Here is a 15902-nt window from a genome sequence, read left to right as displayed (position 1 = left end):
CCTGTGAAGAGAATATAACCTTGCCTTAGTCTGGGCCCAAGGTGAAAACCATCTTGGGATGCCTGCCTGCGCCTCCCCCAGCCCCCGCCCCCATCTCTACAAATTGAAAAGGATCTTAGATAGACTCAGAGAAAGAGGAAGCATCAGCCTCAAGACAGAAAACAGGGGTGGGGGATTGTATTGCCAAAAGGATCATGGATTAGGAGGAGGAAGCTCTGAGGAGGGAGGGAGAGAGAGTGGTGGGGGGTGGGGAGAGAGAGGAAGAGAGAAAAAGAGAGACAAAGAGAGAGAGACAGAAACAGAGACACAGAGACACAGACAGAGACAGAGGAGAAGGACATTGGGGAACCGGAGAGAGAAATCAGAGCTTTTGGCCCACAGTGCGGGGAGTTGGAGGTTTTGGCAGCAGCGGTGAGCTTGGTGGAGACCTCCAGGTTCGGTCCAGGGACAGTGCGGCTTCTCCTGTTGGATAGATGATCTGCTAGACTCCTGAGAATTACGGCAGGGGAATTGCCCCACGGAACTGATACCCAGAAGATTTCATTCTTCTTCTCTTTAATCTCCTTTCCCTCCTATTTAGGGTAGTCGGGTTGTAAAGGAGGTGCATGCCTTTAATAAATCCCTAATATAGTAAAATTGTTAAGGAATCGGAGCCAAGAGGGTCTGAACAAAAATTCCTTCCGGTTCCCTCCCATACTGCTCCCTGCCCTACCCCACCCACCCGACCTAGCACCTTGGATCACTGTCTCATTATTCTCACACTGACACTGATGTTTTTATTATGTATATAGTGTTCTGCCAGCCTGTTCCCCTGTACACCAACAGAGGGCGCCAGATCTCATTATAGATGGCTGTGAGCCACCATGTGGTTACTGGGAATTGAACTCAGGACCTTTGGAAGAGCAGCCAGTGCTCTCAGTCTCTGAGCCATCTCTCCAGCCCCCCACATTGATGTTGTTATATTGTCTTTGTTTATTTGTTTGTTTTTGTTTTTCAAGACAGGGTCTCTCTGTGTTAGCCTTGGCTATCCTGGACTGGCTTTGTAGACCAGGCTGGCCTCGAACTCACAGTGATCCACCTGCCTCTGCCTCCTGAGTGCTGGGATTAAAGGCATGCACCACCACGCCTGGCTGAATAAATAAATTAATTAATAAAAATACAAATAAAAAAGAAAGAAAGCCACTAAAACAACTGGGCACGGTGGCAGAGACAGGTGGGTCTCTGAGTTCAAGGCCAGCCTGGTCTATAAAGTGAGTTCCAGTTGGGTATGGTGACCCACGTCTTTAATCCCAGCACTCGGGAGGCAGAGGCAGGCGGATCACTGTGAGTTCGAGGCCAGCCTGGTCTACAAAGTGAGTCCAGGACAGCCAAGGCTAACACAGACCCTGTCTCAGGGGGAAATTTTAATTAATTTATTTATTTGAGACAGAATTCCTCTGTGTAACAGTCCTGGTTGTCCAGGACTATCTTTGTAGACTAGGCTGGCCCCGGGATCCACATGCCTCTGCCTGCTCCCCGACCCATCTCGTGCTAGGATTAAAGGCATGTGTCACCATGCCGGCTTGTTTGGGGGGTTTTAGAATAGACTCTCATGATCAAACTGAACTTGTTGGGAGACTTTAAAGCTCCTAACACTGGACAGCTGGACAGGAGAGGTGGAGACAAAGCGAGTCCAGGACAGCCACGGCTACACAAAGAACCCTGTCTCGAAAAAACGAACAAACCAAAAAAAAAAAAAAAAAAAGGAAACAAACAAAGACCGTTGGAGCTACGCAGAGAAACCCTATCTCGGAAAAAAAAAAAAAAGGAGGGGCGGGGAATTCCCATTCTTCTCGCTACCTACAATAGGCTCAAGAGAGAATGTCTGTAAATTTTTTTGGTTTCTGTCTTTGTTTTTTCGAGACAGGGTTTTTCTGTGTAGCCTTGGCTGTCCTGGACTCGCTTTGAAGACCAGGCTGGCCTCGAACTCTGAATTTGTAATTTTAACGAATCTAAAATAAAGAATGAGCGTCCATTTCTTCATTTTATTCAGGCAGACAGCTGAGGCAACCGCGTTATACTTCCAAAATGCCTTCTCTTTCCCGAGTATTCCGCGCTGAGCACATGGATCTTCCTCATTGGTCAAATTTTCAGTCAATCCCCGCTACCGCTGCTATTGGTCCATTTTGGAGAGTCCGCCTCCCTTACCTAATTGGTTCGTTCGAAAAGGCCGCCTCGTCAAGCGCGCCAAGCGAATAAAAGACCGTCTACGATTGGTTGCTCTAAACAGAGCCGGTGAGAGAGAGCCCGTGATTGGTTCCTCTGATTTGAGCGGGCTAGACGAAGGTTCACAAGAAACAAGGGAAGCTACCCTAACCGCCGTGCGCCGGTAGAAGGAGCGTTCTGGTCCCCGGGTCACCTCGTGTTTCCCACTGGTTTTTGTCGCCTTGGGGCTTCTCGAGCCCCTTCAGAACCGCCACCATGGAGTTGTCACCGCTGCAGGTACAGCTCGCGGCCGGGCCCGGGTGGTTTGAGCCTTTACGCGGCCTCTGCGTTCGTGGCTGGCGGCGAGGGTTGAGGCTCCGGGGGCCGAGGACTGGGCGGGCGGGCGGGCAGGCGCGACTGGCTGGGACACAGTCGTCCCCATCGCCAGGGCCTTGAGGGGTCGTGGACAGACGGGGCGAAGCGGCTTGCGAGGTGACAGCTACCGTGTAAACTGGCTCCCTGCGTGTTGTGTGATAGATAGTGGGGGCAGCGTCAACCCGTCCCTGTCCCTGTGGTCAACCCTGTGTTCTAATGGACCTTGCGTGACCTCCAAGTGGCATGCGATTGAATCCGATGCCTCCCTCCCCCCCCCTTTTTTTTTGTCCCCTGGTTGGTGTGCATGACACAGTTCCCACCGAGGAGCTCAGAAAATGTCTTGTTTCAGCATGTGAGTGTGTGGCCGAGGGTTTGCACGCGTCGCTGGCATCCCAGCTGCCGCGGCTGAATACACACCATCTGTTAACCGTTTGGAGACTCTGTGGGCCACTCAGTAAATATTTTCCCGTTAGGTGAGAGAAGCTAAGTATAGTTTGTCGATGACGTCAAAATATTGCTCTACTTGCTGAAATAAAAATACCTATTTCAATGGACACCTGTGACCAGACCTAGTGGGGTAAGGCTGTAATGGGCAGCTGCTCCAGAGAGCCAGGAGGACGGCTTAAGCTACTTCATGGAATCCTGTCGCAAAGACAGCAACAGGGAAAAAAATAATAATTTTTTTAAAAAACGGTCTGGGGATTTTGTTCACTAGTGAGAGCATTTACCTAGCATGTATGTGCAAGGCCTTGGGTTCCATTCCCAGCACCACACAGACACAAGGATTTTAATTGAATTGTTTCTATGTAAACTCTACACTTACCTACAAACAGACAACAGATTGTTGATATAGTGTACTGAGTTTATTGTTGTAGCTATTTTTGTTGATCATCTCTGATAAACAGTTAAAAGTCAGGTGTCTTTTTCTTCCTCTCATGACTAGCCTGTAAATGAAAATATGCAAATAAACAAGAAGAAAAATGAAGATGCCAAGAAAAGACTGTCTATTGAAAGGATCTACCAGAAAAAAACACAATTGGAACATATATTGCTCCGCCCAGATACCTACATTGGCTCTGTGGAGTTAGTGACCCAGGTAAAAACCAAACTAGTTAAGTGCAGTTACTTTATTGTTGGAGGGCCTATTTTTTCAGATTAATGGTTCTTACTTCATTACTGAGTCAGCACAGATGTGTGTGTGTTTCAACATTTATTCAAGATGACTTTACTTCAGGATGTGTTGACCCACGCCTTTAATCTCAGCACTCAGGCAGCAGAGGCAGGTGGATCTCTGAGTATGAGGCTAGACTGGTCTATGCAGTCAGTTTCTGTGTGTGTGTGTGTGTGTGTGTGTGTGTGTGTGTGTGTGTGTAATGAGACTATCTGAAAAAAGAAAGGACTAAGTATTAATGACAAGACAATAAATAAATAAAAATAACTTTCTTCGCTTTTTCTAGCAAATGTGGGTTTACGATGAAGAGGTTGGCATTAACTATAGGGAAGTCACTTTTGTTCCTGGTTTGTATAAAATCTTTGATGAGATTCTAGGTAAGTAAATATTTTTATATAAAGATCTACTGGTCAAGTTCCTAAATATGGTTCATACCAAACCCTCGGTAGACATAGTTCCTGCTTCTGCCATTTTGTAATTAGTGGTCAAAAGTGAGGCAGTCAGGCTGGATGTGGGGATGTGGCAGCTCATGCCTTTAATCCCAGCACTTAGAAGGAGAGGCAGACGATCTCCATCTACATAGTGAGTTCCAGGCTAGTTAGACCCTGCCTCAAAAAAAAAAGTGAAGCAGTTTTATAAAGTCCAGAAAATTAAGCTTTTCTCTGGAAACAGTACTATGAACAAAACTTTCTATAATAGTGAAGTGCTAATTCTAGCCCTATGGCAGTAGATACAGTAAAATCAAAAGTTCAGGATTGGGCTGTAGAGGCACAGAGATTAAGAACACTTACTGGCTGCTCTTCCAAAGGTCCTGAGTTCAATTCCCAGCAACCACATGGTGGCTCACAAACATCTATAATGAGATCTGGTGCCCTCTTCTGGGGTTCAAGTCTACATGCAGGCAAAACACTGTATTCATAATAAATAAATAAATCTTTTTTTAAAAAAATATAGCACTTAAAAAAAAGTTCATAGTTATTCTTGACCATGTAGCAAGTTCAAAGTCAGCATGAAATACGTGTACTTCTGTCTCAAGAAAAATTGCTATAAACACCTTGGTAATGGTAATGGTATTCCTTTGTTTCTAGTGAATATTTTTTTATATAGCTAATGTGTTGTAAAGTGCTTTAAAGTCTTCTGAGTGTATATTTTATTTTTTTTACAGTTAATGCTGCAGATAACAAACAAAGAGATCCAAAAATGTCTTGTATTAGAGTCACAATTGATCCGTAAGTGGCAGATTTTTGTTTGGTAAAGCTCATGTTATTTGTTGTACTTTGCTTTGATTACTAGTGAAGATACACACCCACACCCCGGTTTTTCCAGACAAGGTTTTTCTGTGTAGCCTTGGCTGTCCAGGACAGCCCAAGAGATTTACCCAGAGACAGGTAAATCTCTGAGTTCAAGGCCAACCTGGCTTCCAAAGCTAATTCCAGGAAAACCAGGGCTATGGAGAAACCCTGTTTTTTAAAAAAAAAAAAAAAACGAACAAAAAAATACAATAAAGTTTACAGAACTACAGAAAGGATTCTAAAATGAACAGCCTGTGAGTGGCTAACAATTAAAACAAACATTTATCAATGGTTTTGTTTGTTTTTTCTTGTTTGTTTATTTGTAGACAGAGTCTCACTGTGTAGCTCTGGGTAATGCGGAACTTGGTATCTCACCTCAATATGCTGGCCAAACTTAGAGATCTCCCTGCCTCTGCCTTCCAAGTGTTGGCATTGAAGGTGTGCACCACCAGGCCTGTGTCACCAACAGTTTTCTAGAGGGCCTGGGAGTGGCAGGCCTATAATTCCAATTATTTGGGAGACTAAGACAGGAAGATGACAAGCCTGAGCAATGAGCTGAGACCACATCCCAAAATAACAGTTTTAAAGGGACTGAGAGTGTATCTTGGTGGTAGCATGTGTGCAGTCCATGGTTTGAACCACAGCGCTACAGGAAAAAGCCTTTTCCCAGATGTGGTGGGTGGCATGCACCTAGCACAGAAGAGGCAGACGGGGTTTTGCAAGTTCCAGGCCAATTAGAATTGCATGATGAGGCCCTGTCTCAAAACAAATTTCCATATTTGTTCTGAGCTATTTAAAAATAATTTATAAATATGGTGCTTAATCTTACAGTCATGTTTGATATAGGGAAGCAGTTCAGCTAGCTTTTGCAATAATAGATCCATCTAAAAGTCTAGAAGGTTTCTGGGGTTTTGTTTCTTTGATGATGCTATTGAAACAGCAAACCAGTAGGTGGTAGTAGAGAATAATTTGGGTTTTCGTTTCTGGTTGGTTTTGTTTTTTGTTTTATTATGTATACAATGCTCTGTCTGCATGTACACCTGCAGGCCAGAAGAGAATGTTAGATCAGAGCACATTACAGAAGGTTGTGAGCCACCATGTGGGTGCTGGGAATTGAACTCAGGACCTCTGGAAGAGCAGTCAGTGCTCTTAACCTCTGAGCCATCTCTCCAGCCCCTACATTTCTGGTTTTAAATGCTAGTGTTCCTTTGTGGGGTGGCCAGGATGCTTGGTTCACATTTATTAGCCTGATCAGAGTTAACATAAACTATGTTTAAGGCTATTGTGGAGTGTATTGTTAGTGATGACTATGTACTTGAAAGCACTTCAGGACTTGATACCTTTTTTTTTTTATAAAGGAAACCATTTATTTCTTCATAGAACACTCAGGTCACACGCCGTCAGTAAGGGATGTCAGGACTGGGGTACAAGACAAGAACATGGAGACAGAAACTGAATATGAGGGCTGAGATGGGCCACATCTCTCTACCAGTACAGAATTGACACCTGAACATACAGAGACACACCTTCACCCAGTGCGTCCCAGTAGGGTGCACTGCAGTCTGTCTACAGGCCAGTGTGCTGGGGGAACTTTTTCACTTGAGGTTTACCCTTCCCAGATGAGCTTGACCTGAGTTAAGTTGACACAAAAACCAGCCAACATACAAGCCTGTCTGCTTTTGTGTCTTTTATGTTTGGCTTACTGTGTTGAGTCAAGTTAGAGTTTCTTGCTGAGTATGAGTGGGAGGTTATTTACTGGAGCAAAGGAAACTGATTAGGGGATACACTACTTCTTAAAAACATTGATCTCCCTCCAAAACACTGAAATACTAATAGTCCCTCACGAAAGGGTGGGGCCTTAAAGACAATCTCCCTATCATCTTGACTTAATGAATATAATAGCAGTGTCATGTTTGAAAGACATATTTTTGTGGTACATTTCCTTTTTTTTTTTTTTTTTTTTTTTTTTTTTTGGTTTTTTGAGACAGGGTTTCTCTGTGTAGCCTTGGCCATCCTGGACTCACTTTGTAGACCAGGCTGACCTCGAACTCACAACGATCCGCCTGCCTCTGCCTCCCGAGTGCTGGGATTAAAGGCGTGCGCCACCACGCCCAGCTCATTCCTTTTTTGTTTTTGTTTTTTAATATATTAATTTATTCATATTACATCTCAATTGTCTTTTTTTGGGGGGGGTTTGTTTTGTTTTGTTTTTGGGTTTGTTTTGTTTTGTTTTTTTGTTTGTTTTTTTTTGTTTTTTGTTTTGTTTTTTTGTTTTTTGTTTTTTTGTTTTTTTTTCGAGACAGGGTTTCTCTGTGTAGCCTTGGCCATCCTGGACTCACTTTGTAGACCAGGCTGGCCTCGAACTCACAGCGATCCGCCTGCCTCTGCCTTCCGAGTGCTGGGATTAAAGGCATGCGCCACCACGCCTGGCTGTCCAATCTTTTTTTAAGAGATAATATTAGACTAGTATTATTTTGTCCCATATATGTGTGTGTGTGTTGTGTTCTGAAAACTAACCCAAAATAATGAAGATAAAAGTCCTAATGACTTGGAATGGAGAGATAGATCAACAGTTTAGAGAACTTGGTGTTTTTACTTGCATATATACACACACACACATATGGATACTTTAAAACAATCTTTTTACCAGCCTGGTCTACATAGTGAGTCCAGGACAGCCAAGGCTACACAGAGAAACCCTGTCTCAAAAAACTAAAGTAAATAAATAAAATCTTTTTATAAAAAGCCTGACTTTAACATTTTGTTACCAAGCAGGGAAACTTGTTTGTTATGGGTAATATTTTTCCCTTTTAACACTTTTCAGTGTGCTTTATTAGGTGGAAAAACTAAAGGAAGTAGGAACATACAGGTGATCCTCTTGAAAATGGTATTATTTCCTGATTTTTTTCCTTTCAGTTGAGCATAATTAATTTTCTTTTGTTTATCCTAATATTTTTAAATTTTATGTTTTTTCAACACTATCAGTGTCTACCCAGGTGTTGGAAAAGGTTTCTGTTCCCAACCCTGGATGCTATTTCAGGAATATTAGGAAAAGATTGACCGTGCTAGCTTCAGAGGGAGTCACAATAAAACTGGGACTTGTAGATTTATGTCATTTATTTTTCAATATTAAGCATCAGTTTAATATTTGTTATATAATAAGATTTTGCATCTTTTCTCAGAGAAAATAATTTAATTAGTATATGGAATAATGGAAAAGGAATTCCTGTTGTTGAACACAAAGTTGAGAAAATGTATGTCCCAGCTCTCATATTTGGACAGCTCTTAACCTCTAGTAACTATGACGATGATGAAAAGAAGGTAACAGGTACAGTATCGATAGAAAATAATGTTTGTTGCTGAAAAGAACACATTTTTAAAATAACTGTCCATGATATCTGGATTAAAAATATGGGGATAGGGAGGTAGCTCGGGGATTAAGAGAATTGGCTACTCTTGCAGAGGACCTGGGTTCAGTTGTGAGCACCTACATCTTGTAACTACAGTTCCGGGGCGTCTAACCTCTGTGGGGCCAGGCATGCCCATGGTGCACTGACATACATACAGGCAACACACTTAGAGTTTAGTTAAGATTTTTAGTATGAGAATATGCTGGATATAGTACTTGTGCCTGTAATTCCAGCACTCTGGAGGCAGAGGCTCTCACTGTAGCTCTGAGTGGCCTAGAATTCTAGGACAGTGAGGGCTACACAGAGAAACCCTGTCTCAGAAAACCAAAGGAGAAGCTGGGGATGGTGGCGCATGCCTTTAATCCCAGCACTCGGGAGGCAGAGACAGTGCGTTGCTCTGAGTTCGAGGCCAGCCTGGTCTACAAAAGCAAGTCCCAGACAGCCAGGACTATTACACAGAGAAACCCTGTCTTGAGAAACCTAAAAAAATAAATAAATAAAATAAATTTTAAAAAACCAAACAAAGGAGACACAGGAGGAAATTGACTAATAAGTAAAATAAGCTATACACTTAATAGCTTTACCAGAAATTAGGAAACCTGAAGAACTTGGAGAAATGCTTCTACAATTAGAGCATTTGCCAGGTTCAATTCCCAGTACCCTGATGTGCTTCACAACTGTCTGTAACTCCAGTTCTAGGAGATCAGACACTCTTTTTAGACTATGTGGGCACTGCATGCACATGCAGGCAAAATCCCCATTTCCTGGGGAGGGGGGAGACCCCAAAAATACTAAAAGCTGAGCATGAGCTCAGGAGATATGGCTCAGTGGTGGATTTTTGCCTGGCGTGGGCAAGACTAGGTTCCATTTTAGTACTCAAAAAAGTAAAACATAAGAAATATAGTTGAATAATAATAAAATATTGTTATATGTTTACTTGTCCAGGTGGTCGAAATGGCTATGGAGCCAAACTGTGTAACATATTCAGCACCAAATTTACTGTGGAAACAGCCAGTAAAGAGTACAAGAAAATGTTCAAACAGGTAAGTAAATAGGTATCTTGTGACATGTCCTTAAATTGTAGTACAGTCATTTATAATGGCATTAATGTTCGGCTAAATTTAATAATTTATATGCTGCAAAAATTATTTTCCAGAACCAATGAACTTAAATTATTTACTTCTAGTTTGTGAAATGAATTGGCTTTTTCATCTTTCCTGTCCTTGACTGCTGTAGACATGGATGGATAACATGGGGAGAGCCGGCGATATGGAGCTCAAGCCCTTTAGTGGAGAAGACTATACATGCATCACTTTCCAGCCTGACTTATCTAAGTTTAAAATGCAAAGCTTAGACAAAGATATTGTGGCACTGATGGTTAGACGAGCATATGACATTGCTGGTTCCACTAAAGATGTCAAAGTCTTTCTTAATGGAAATAAGCTACCGGTGAGTATTTTTCTGTATATTAAGGCTGCAAAGAAATTCTTGATCATTATCAAGTGCAGAATTTGTTTTCCATGTATGTTTCTTATAACTTCTCATAAATCATAAGTTCCTGAAAAGAGACTTGACTAGTACAACTTTAAAAAATCATCTCATGTGGCACACACCTCTAATCCCAGTGGTAGGGAGGCAGAGGCAGGTATATCTCTGTGAGTTCAAGGCCAGTGTGGTCTACAAAGCGAATCCAGGACAGCCAAGGATACACAAGAGAATCCCTGTCTTGAAAAACAAACAAACAAAATCTCATTTTAAACTTAGTGAAAGAATCTCTTGTTTCTGAGACAGCTGTCATTATATAGCTCTGGCTGGCCTTGTACTCACAGGGATGTTCCTGCTACTCTCCCATCTCTCACACATAATCTAAAGTTTAAAAGTAAGATTTCAACCCTCATATTTTATTTATTTTAAGTGTATGTTATGTCTGTGAATGTATGTATGTGTATCCCATGTATGCCTGGTGCCCAAGAACTTCTGCGTGGATGCTCAGACCTAAATGCTTGTTCTCGCAAGAGTAATAAGTACTTTCAATCACAGAACCATCTCTTCAGCCCTCTCATAGTCTATTACTGATTCTTTTTTCCATTGTTACTTGTTTCTTTGTTTAAATTTCTCATTATTTTAACACTACTTTCTTTCATTCCTACCCAGGTAAAAGGGTTCCGTAGTTATGTGGATATGTATTTGAAGGATAAGGTAGATGAAACTGGTAACGCACTGAAGGTAGTACATGAACAAGTCAACGCCAGGTGGGAAGTGTGCCTAACAATGAGTGAGAAGGGCTTTCAGCAAATTAGCTTCGTCAATAGCATTGCTACTTCCAAGGTAATTTTTGTTTTACTGTATAATATAAAATGAGCTTAAATGTCTAAATTGTGTTTACAGTTATAATTTTGAGTTTTAAAGCAGTATTTTTTTTCTTTAGGGTGGCAGACATGTTGATTATGTGGCTGATCAGATTGTGAGTAAACTTGTGGATGTTGTGAAGAGGAAGAACAAGGGTGGTGTTGCCGTGAAAGCACATCAGGTACGACACTTGATGAGCCTCCTTCTCTAAAGCCCAAGGTGAAAGGAGCTGGGATGCAGATGGGGTGAGGCATGAAGGCATTCTGGTGACTATATCAACTTTTATTACAGGTGAAAAATCACATGTGGATTTTTGTAAATTCCTTAATTGAAAACCCAACTTTTGACTCTCAAACAAAAGAAAACATGACTTTACAAGCCAAGAGTTTTGGATCAACATGTCAATTAAGTGAAAAATTCATCAAAGCTGTGAGTACTTACATGGAAATTAAAATAGAAATATCTTTGTTTTTCACTGTCCTCTGATCTGCAGAAACAAATTGCCTGCCGAACTATCCTTCTCAGAACTTTTTAATTTTATGCTTTGGTGTAGGGGTGTCAGATCCCTTGGTACTGGAATTAGACAGTTGTGAGCTGCCATGTGGGTGCTGGGAATTGAACCAGGTTCCTTTGAACGAGCAGACGGTGCTCTTAACCACAGAACCATTTCTTCAGCCCCATCTTCAGAACTTCTTAGTTTGGGTTTTATTGCTGTAAAGAGACACCATGACCACGGCAACTCTTCCTCCAAACAAACATGGTCAGGCCTATCACAGCGATACCACCACCACCCCCTTACCAGCTTGGTGTGGCAAAACCAACATGACCAAAGCAAGTTGGGGAGGAAAGGGTTTATTTGGCTTACATTTCCAGATCATAGTCAAACAGTGGAGAAAGTCAGGACAGCAACTCAAGTAGGACTGGAACACGGAGGCAGGAGCTGAGCCAAAGGCCATAGAGGGTGCTGCTTACTGGTTTGCTTCCCAGTGGCTTGCTTAGTGTGCCTTATAGAACCCCAGACCACCAGCCCGGGGATGGCACCATCTACCATGGACTGGGATCTCCCCTGTTGATCACTAATTGAGAAATGCCTTACGGCAGGATCTCATAGGGGCATTTTCTCAACTGAGGCTCCTTCCTCTCTGATGACTCCCAACTTGTGTCAAGTTAACACACAAAAATAGCCTGTATACCTTTTCAGTCTGTATTTTACTGTTGTTACAACAGGGTTTGGTTCTGTAGCCCATACAGGCCTCTAAATCAAGACCTTCCTATCATGAGTGCTACAGTTAAGTGCTACATCAGCATGCCTGACCCTAATCTCAGAGCTTCACCATTCTTTTTTTTTTTTTTTTTTTTTTTTTTTTTTTTTTTTTTTGGTTTTTGGTTTTTCAAGACAGGGTTTCTCTGTGTAGCCTTGGCCATCCTGGACTCACTTTGTAGACCAGGCTGGCCTCGAACTCACAGCAATCCGCCTGCCTCTGCCTCCCGAGTGCTGGGATTGAAGGCGTGCGCCACCACGCCCGGCTAGCTTCACCATTCTTAACCTAGGTGCTATCTTAACCATCAGCTTGCCTGAATTTCCCAAAACCATGCAAATTAAACTAGTTATCCAGTATTTAACCTATTAAGAGAACTTCTGCTCCCTGTCAAACAAAACTTGTTAATTTAGTTTAAAAGTGCTAGGCTAGGCGTGGTGGCACACGCCTTTAATCCCAGCACTTGCAGAGGCAGGCAGATCACTGAGTTCGAGTCCAGCCTGGTCTACAAAGTGAGTCTAGGACAACCAAGGCTACACAGAGAAACCCTGTCTTTAAAAAAAAAAAAAAATTAAAAAATGGACGGTGGTGGTGCACACCTTTAATCCCAGCACTTGGGAGGCAGAAGCAGGCAGCTCTCTGTGAGCTTGAGGTCAGCATGGACTACAGATAGAGTTCCAGGACAACCAGAGCCCTTACACAGAGGAACCCTGTCTTGAAAAACCAAAAAATAAAAGTAGGAACTTCCTCTTTGTTTTCTCTCCTCTCATCTTGCCACTAAGGAAAATCTGTTAGATAATTCATTAACCTCCAACTATTATCTGTTCTTCCTGAAACTTAACTTATCTGTTGCTTCCAGTCTTATGCTCCACAGTGAATGCTCTTGAGTGAGATTTCTGGTTTTACTCTTGAAATCCTATAGTATCTTCCACTTAGGGAAAATCCAAATTCCCTTGCCTATTGAAAGCTTTTATATTCTTCTCTTTCAGCTAAGATAATACCAGTATAATATTGAACTTGCATTATTATTACATAACGAATTTCTCAATCAAAGCTCATCACACTTGTAATTTCTTAATTTCTTCCTCCCCACCCCCACCCCCACCCCCCGAGGCAGGGTTTCTTTGTGTAGCCTTGGCGGTCCTGAAACGCACTATGTAGACCAGGCTGGCCTCAAACTCAGAGATCTGCCTCCCAAGTGCTCAGATTAAAAGCATGTACCACTTGTAATTTCTTATTTCTGTCTTCCATGATACACCTTTAACTACATGAGAGCACAGACATGACTTGTTTGTTTTCTTGTCTATTTTTATGTGCATATCTGTGCGTGTTTTATTTGTGTCGGCATATGTGTGTGAGAGATGTGCATGGATGTAGAATCCTGGCGTTGACCTTGGGAGTTATCCTGGATCACTCTTCTACCTAATTCAATGAGGGAAGGTCTCTCAATAAAACTTAGAGCTGGGCCAGACATGGAGGCGCACCAGAGGCAGGCGGATCACTGTGAGTTCAAGGCCAGCCTGGTCTACACAGAGAAACCCTGTCTTGAAAAAAAAAAAAACAACAACAACAAAAAACGGCTGGAGAAATGGCTCAGAGATCAAGAGCACTAACTGTTCTTCCAGAGGTCCTGAATTCAATTCCCAGCAATCACGTGGTGACTCATAACCATAAATAAAGTGATCTAGTGCCCTCTTCTGGCCAGCATGTGTATATGTAGGCAGAGGACTGTACATATAAATAAAGATTTTTTTTTTTTTTTTTTTTTTTTTTGGTTTTTCGAGACAGGGTTTCTCTGTAGCCTTGGCCATCCTGGACTCACTTTGTAGACCAGGCTGGCCTCGAACTCACAGCGATCCGCCTGCCTCTGCCTCCCAAGTGCTGGGATTAAAGGCATGCGCCACCACGCCCGGCTAAGAAATCTTTTTTAAAAACAAAAAAGAAAGAAAAAAAAAATTAGAGCTGGCCAGTATGGCTAGTCTCACTAGCCAGTGTGCTCTAAAGATCCTGTCTCCTCCTCCAAGGCTGGGATTAGAGGAAGACTGCCACACCTCTCAGATACAAAAAGCACTATAGCCACAAGCCATCTTCCTAGTCTTAACTTATTTTTGTTTGTTTGTTTTTTGAGACAGGGTTTCTCTGTGTAGCCTTTGGTTGTCCTGGAGTCACTATGTAGACCAGGCTGGCCTCGAACTCACAGCAATCCGCCTGCCTCTGTCTCCCGAGTGCTGGGATTAAAGGCGTGCGCCACCACAGCCCGGCAGTCTTAATTTGTTTTAACCACTGTATCATTAACAAGTGCTCAGTGCTAGGCCCAGCCTAAGTTCGTTGAAAATACTGAGTGATTGAGCCTAGAGAAACCAGCTTCCTCACTGCTAAGAGCCTAACATGCAAAGATCTAGGGTTAGTTACTATGTCACACATGTCACCTGGTCTAGAAATGGGAGATTTTTGAGTTTTGTTTTGATTTGATTTGAGTGTTTGAAATTGGATCTCACTAGATAGCTAAAGAGATCCATGTGCCTCTGCTTCCCAAGGGCTAGGATCAAAGGGTTGGTTGTGCCACACCCAGATCTTTTGAGATGATTTTCTTAGGGATTTATATAGTCTATATTTGAATCTTTCCTAATGTGAATGTTTCTATTTTAAAGGCAATTGGCTGTGGTATTGTTGAAAGCATACTAAACTGGGTAAAGTTTAAGGCCCAAATCCAGTTAAACAAGAAGTGTTCAGCTGTAAAACATAACAGAATCAAGGGGATCCCCAAACTTGATGATGCCAACGACGCAGGTACACATTTGATGTTTTTTTCAACAGCAGCAGCATACCATGTGTATTTAAAGCTTTAACACTTTATGTTCAGCAGAATAACTTTTCTTTTAAAAAAAATGAATAAAATAAATAAATACATAATTTCTTGCTGTGTGTGTTGGAACACACCTTTAATCCTAGCTCTGGGGAGGCAGAGGCAGGCAGATCTCAAAGCCAGCCTGGTCTACAGAGTGAGTTCCAGGACAGCCAGAGCAACACAGTGAAACCCTGTCTCCGCTGGGGGGAAAAATCTTTATAGTAATTTGCGCTCTAATAACTATGTCTTATTATTACTACATTCTCCCTATAAAGGAAGACTTGGAATAAGTTCAGACATGGTATTATATGCTTTTATCTCCAGCATAGGCAGGCAGATCTCTGCATTCTAGGACAGCCTGGCCTATATAGTGAGTTCTAGGCCAGCCACAGCTACATGATGAGAAATGAATAGTATAAGCAGTGTGAAGTTATTTCCTACATAACTATATTTGAATTTGCATTCAAGTACTGTGATGCCAAGACAATCTAATACTGAGAAAGCTACTAAATGACTAACACACAAATAATGTAGGAGCACTTTGGGCAAAGTAATGATTGATGTCTCAGTAGAATCGCATGAGGTTTTGAAACATCAGACAAAACTAATGAATTGTTTATTTCTTGAACTTTAAGGAAAGAAAATTTTTAAAATTTTTAAAAATTTGTATTTTGCGGGGGCTGGAGAGATGGCTCATTGGATAAGAGCACTGCCTGCTCTTCCAGATGTCTTGAGTTCAATTCCCAGCAACCACATGGTGGCTCACAACCATTAATACTGGAATCTGATGCCCTCTTCTGGCATGTAGGTGTATATGCAGATGGAGCGCTCATACATAAAATAAATCGTTTGTTTGTTTGTTTTTGTTTAAATTGTGTTATGCTACAGCACATGTATGGAAGTCAGAGGATGACTTGAAGAAATGGTTTTTCTTTTTTTTTTATTTTTTTATTTTTTTGAGACAGGGTTTCTCTGTGTAGCCTGGGCTGTTCTGAACTCACTTTGTAGACCAGG

The 15902-nt window shown here is 42.1% G+C and overlaps 1 protein-coding gene across 2 annotated transcripts in view; it reads left to right on the top strand.

The window, feature by feature from the left end:
- The first annotated feature begins 2333 nt into the window (after positions 1-2333).
- Positions 2334-15902, top strand: part of Top2a (DNA topoisomerase II alpha) — a 34628-nt gene continuing 21059 nt past the window's right edge. For both annotated transcript variants that reach the window (XM_051158512.1, XM_051158511.1), the window contains exons 1-11: positions 2334-2481; positions 3503-3655; positions 4017-4107; positions 4896-4959; positions 8205-8350; positions 9378-9475; positions 9669-9881; positions 10587-10760; positions 10861-10962; positions 11073-11210; positions 14692-14830. In XM_051158512.1, coding sequence (XP_051014469.1) covers positions 2461-2481; positions 3503-3655; positions 4017-4107; positions 4896-4959; positions 8205-8350; positions 9378-9475; positions 9669-9881; positions 10587-10760; positions 10861-10962; positions 11073-11210; positions 14692-14830 — 1339 coding nt within the window. In that variant the 5' untranslated portion in view covers positions 2334-2460. The remainder of the gene's footprint in view (positions 2482-3502; positions 3656-4016; positions 4108-4895; positions 4960-8204; positions 8351-9377; positions 9476-9668; positions 9882-10586; positions 10761-10860; positions 10963-11072; positions 11211-14691; positions 14831-15902) is intronic.

Source organism: Acomys russatus, chromosome 16 (assembly GCF_903995435.1).
Source record: "Acomys russatus chromosome 16, mAcoRus1.1, whole genome shotgun sequence".
Classification (NCBI taxonomy): domain Eukaryota; kingdom Metazoa; phylum Chordata; class Mammalia; order Rodentia; family Muridae; genus Acomys; species Acomys russatus.
Note: the sequence above shows the minus strand (reverse complement) of the source record. Positions and strands in the feature narration are given on the sequence as shown.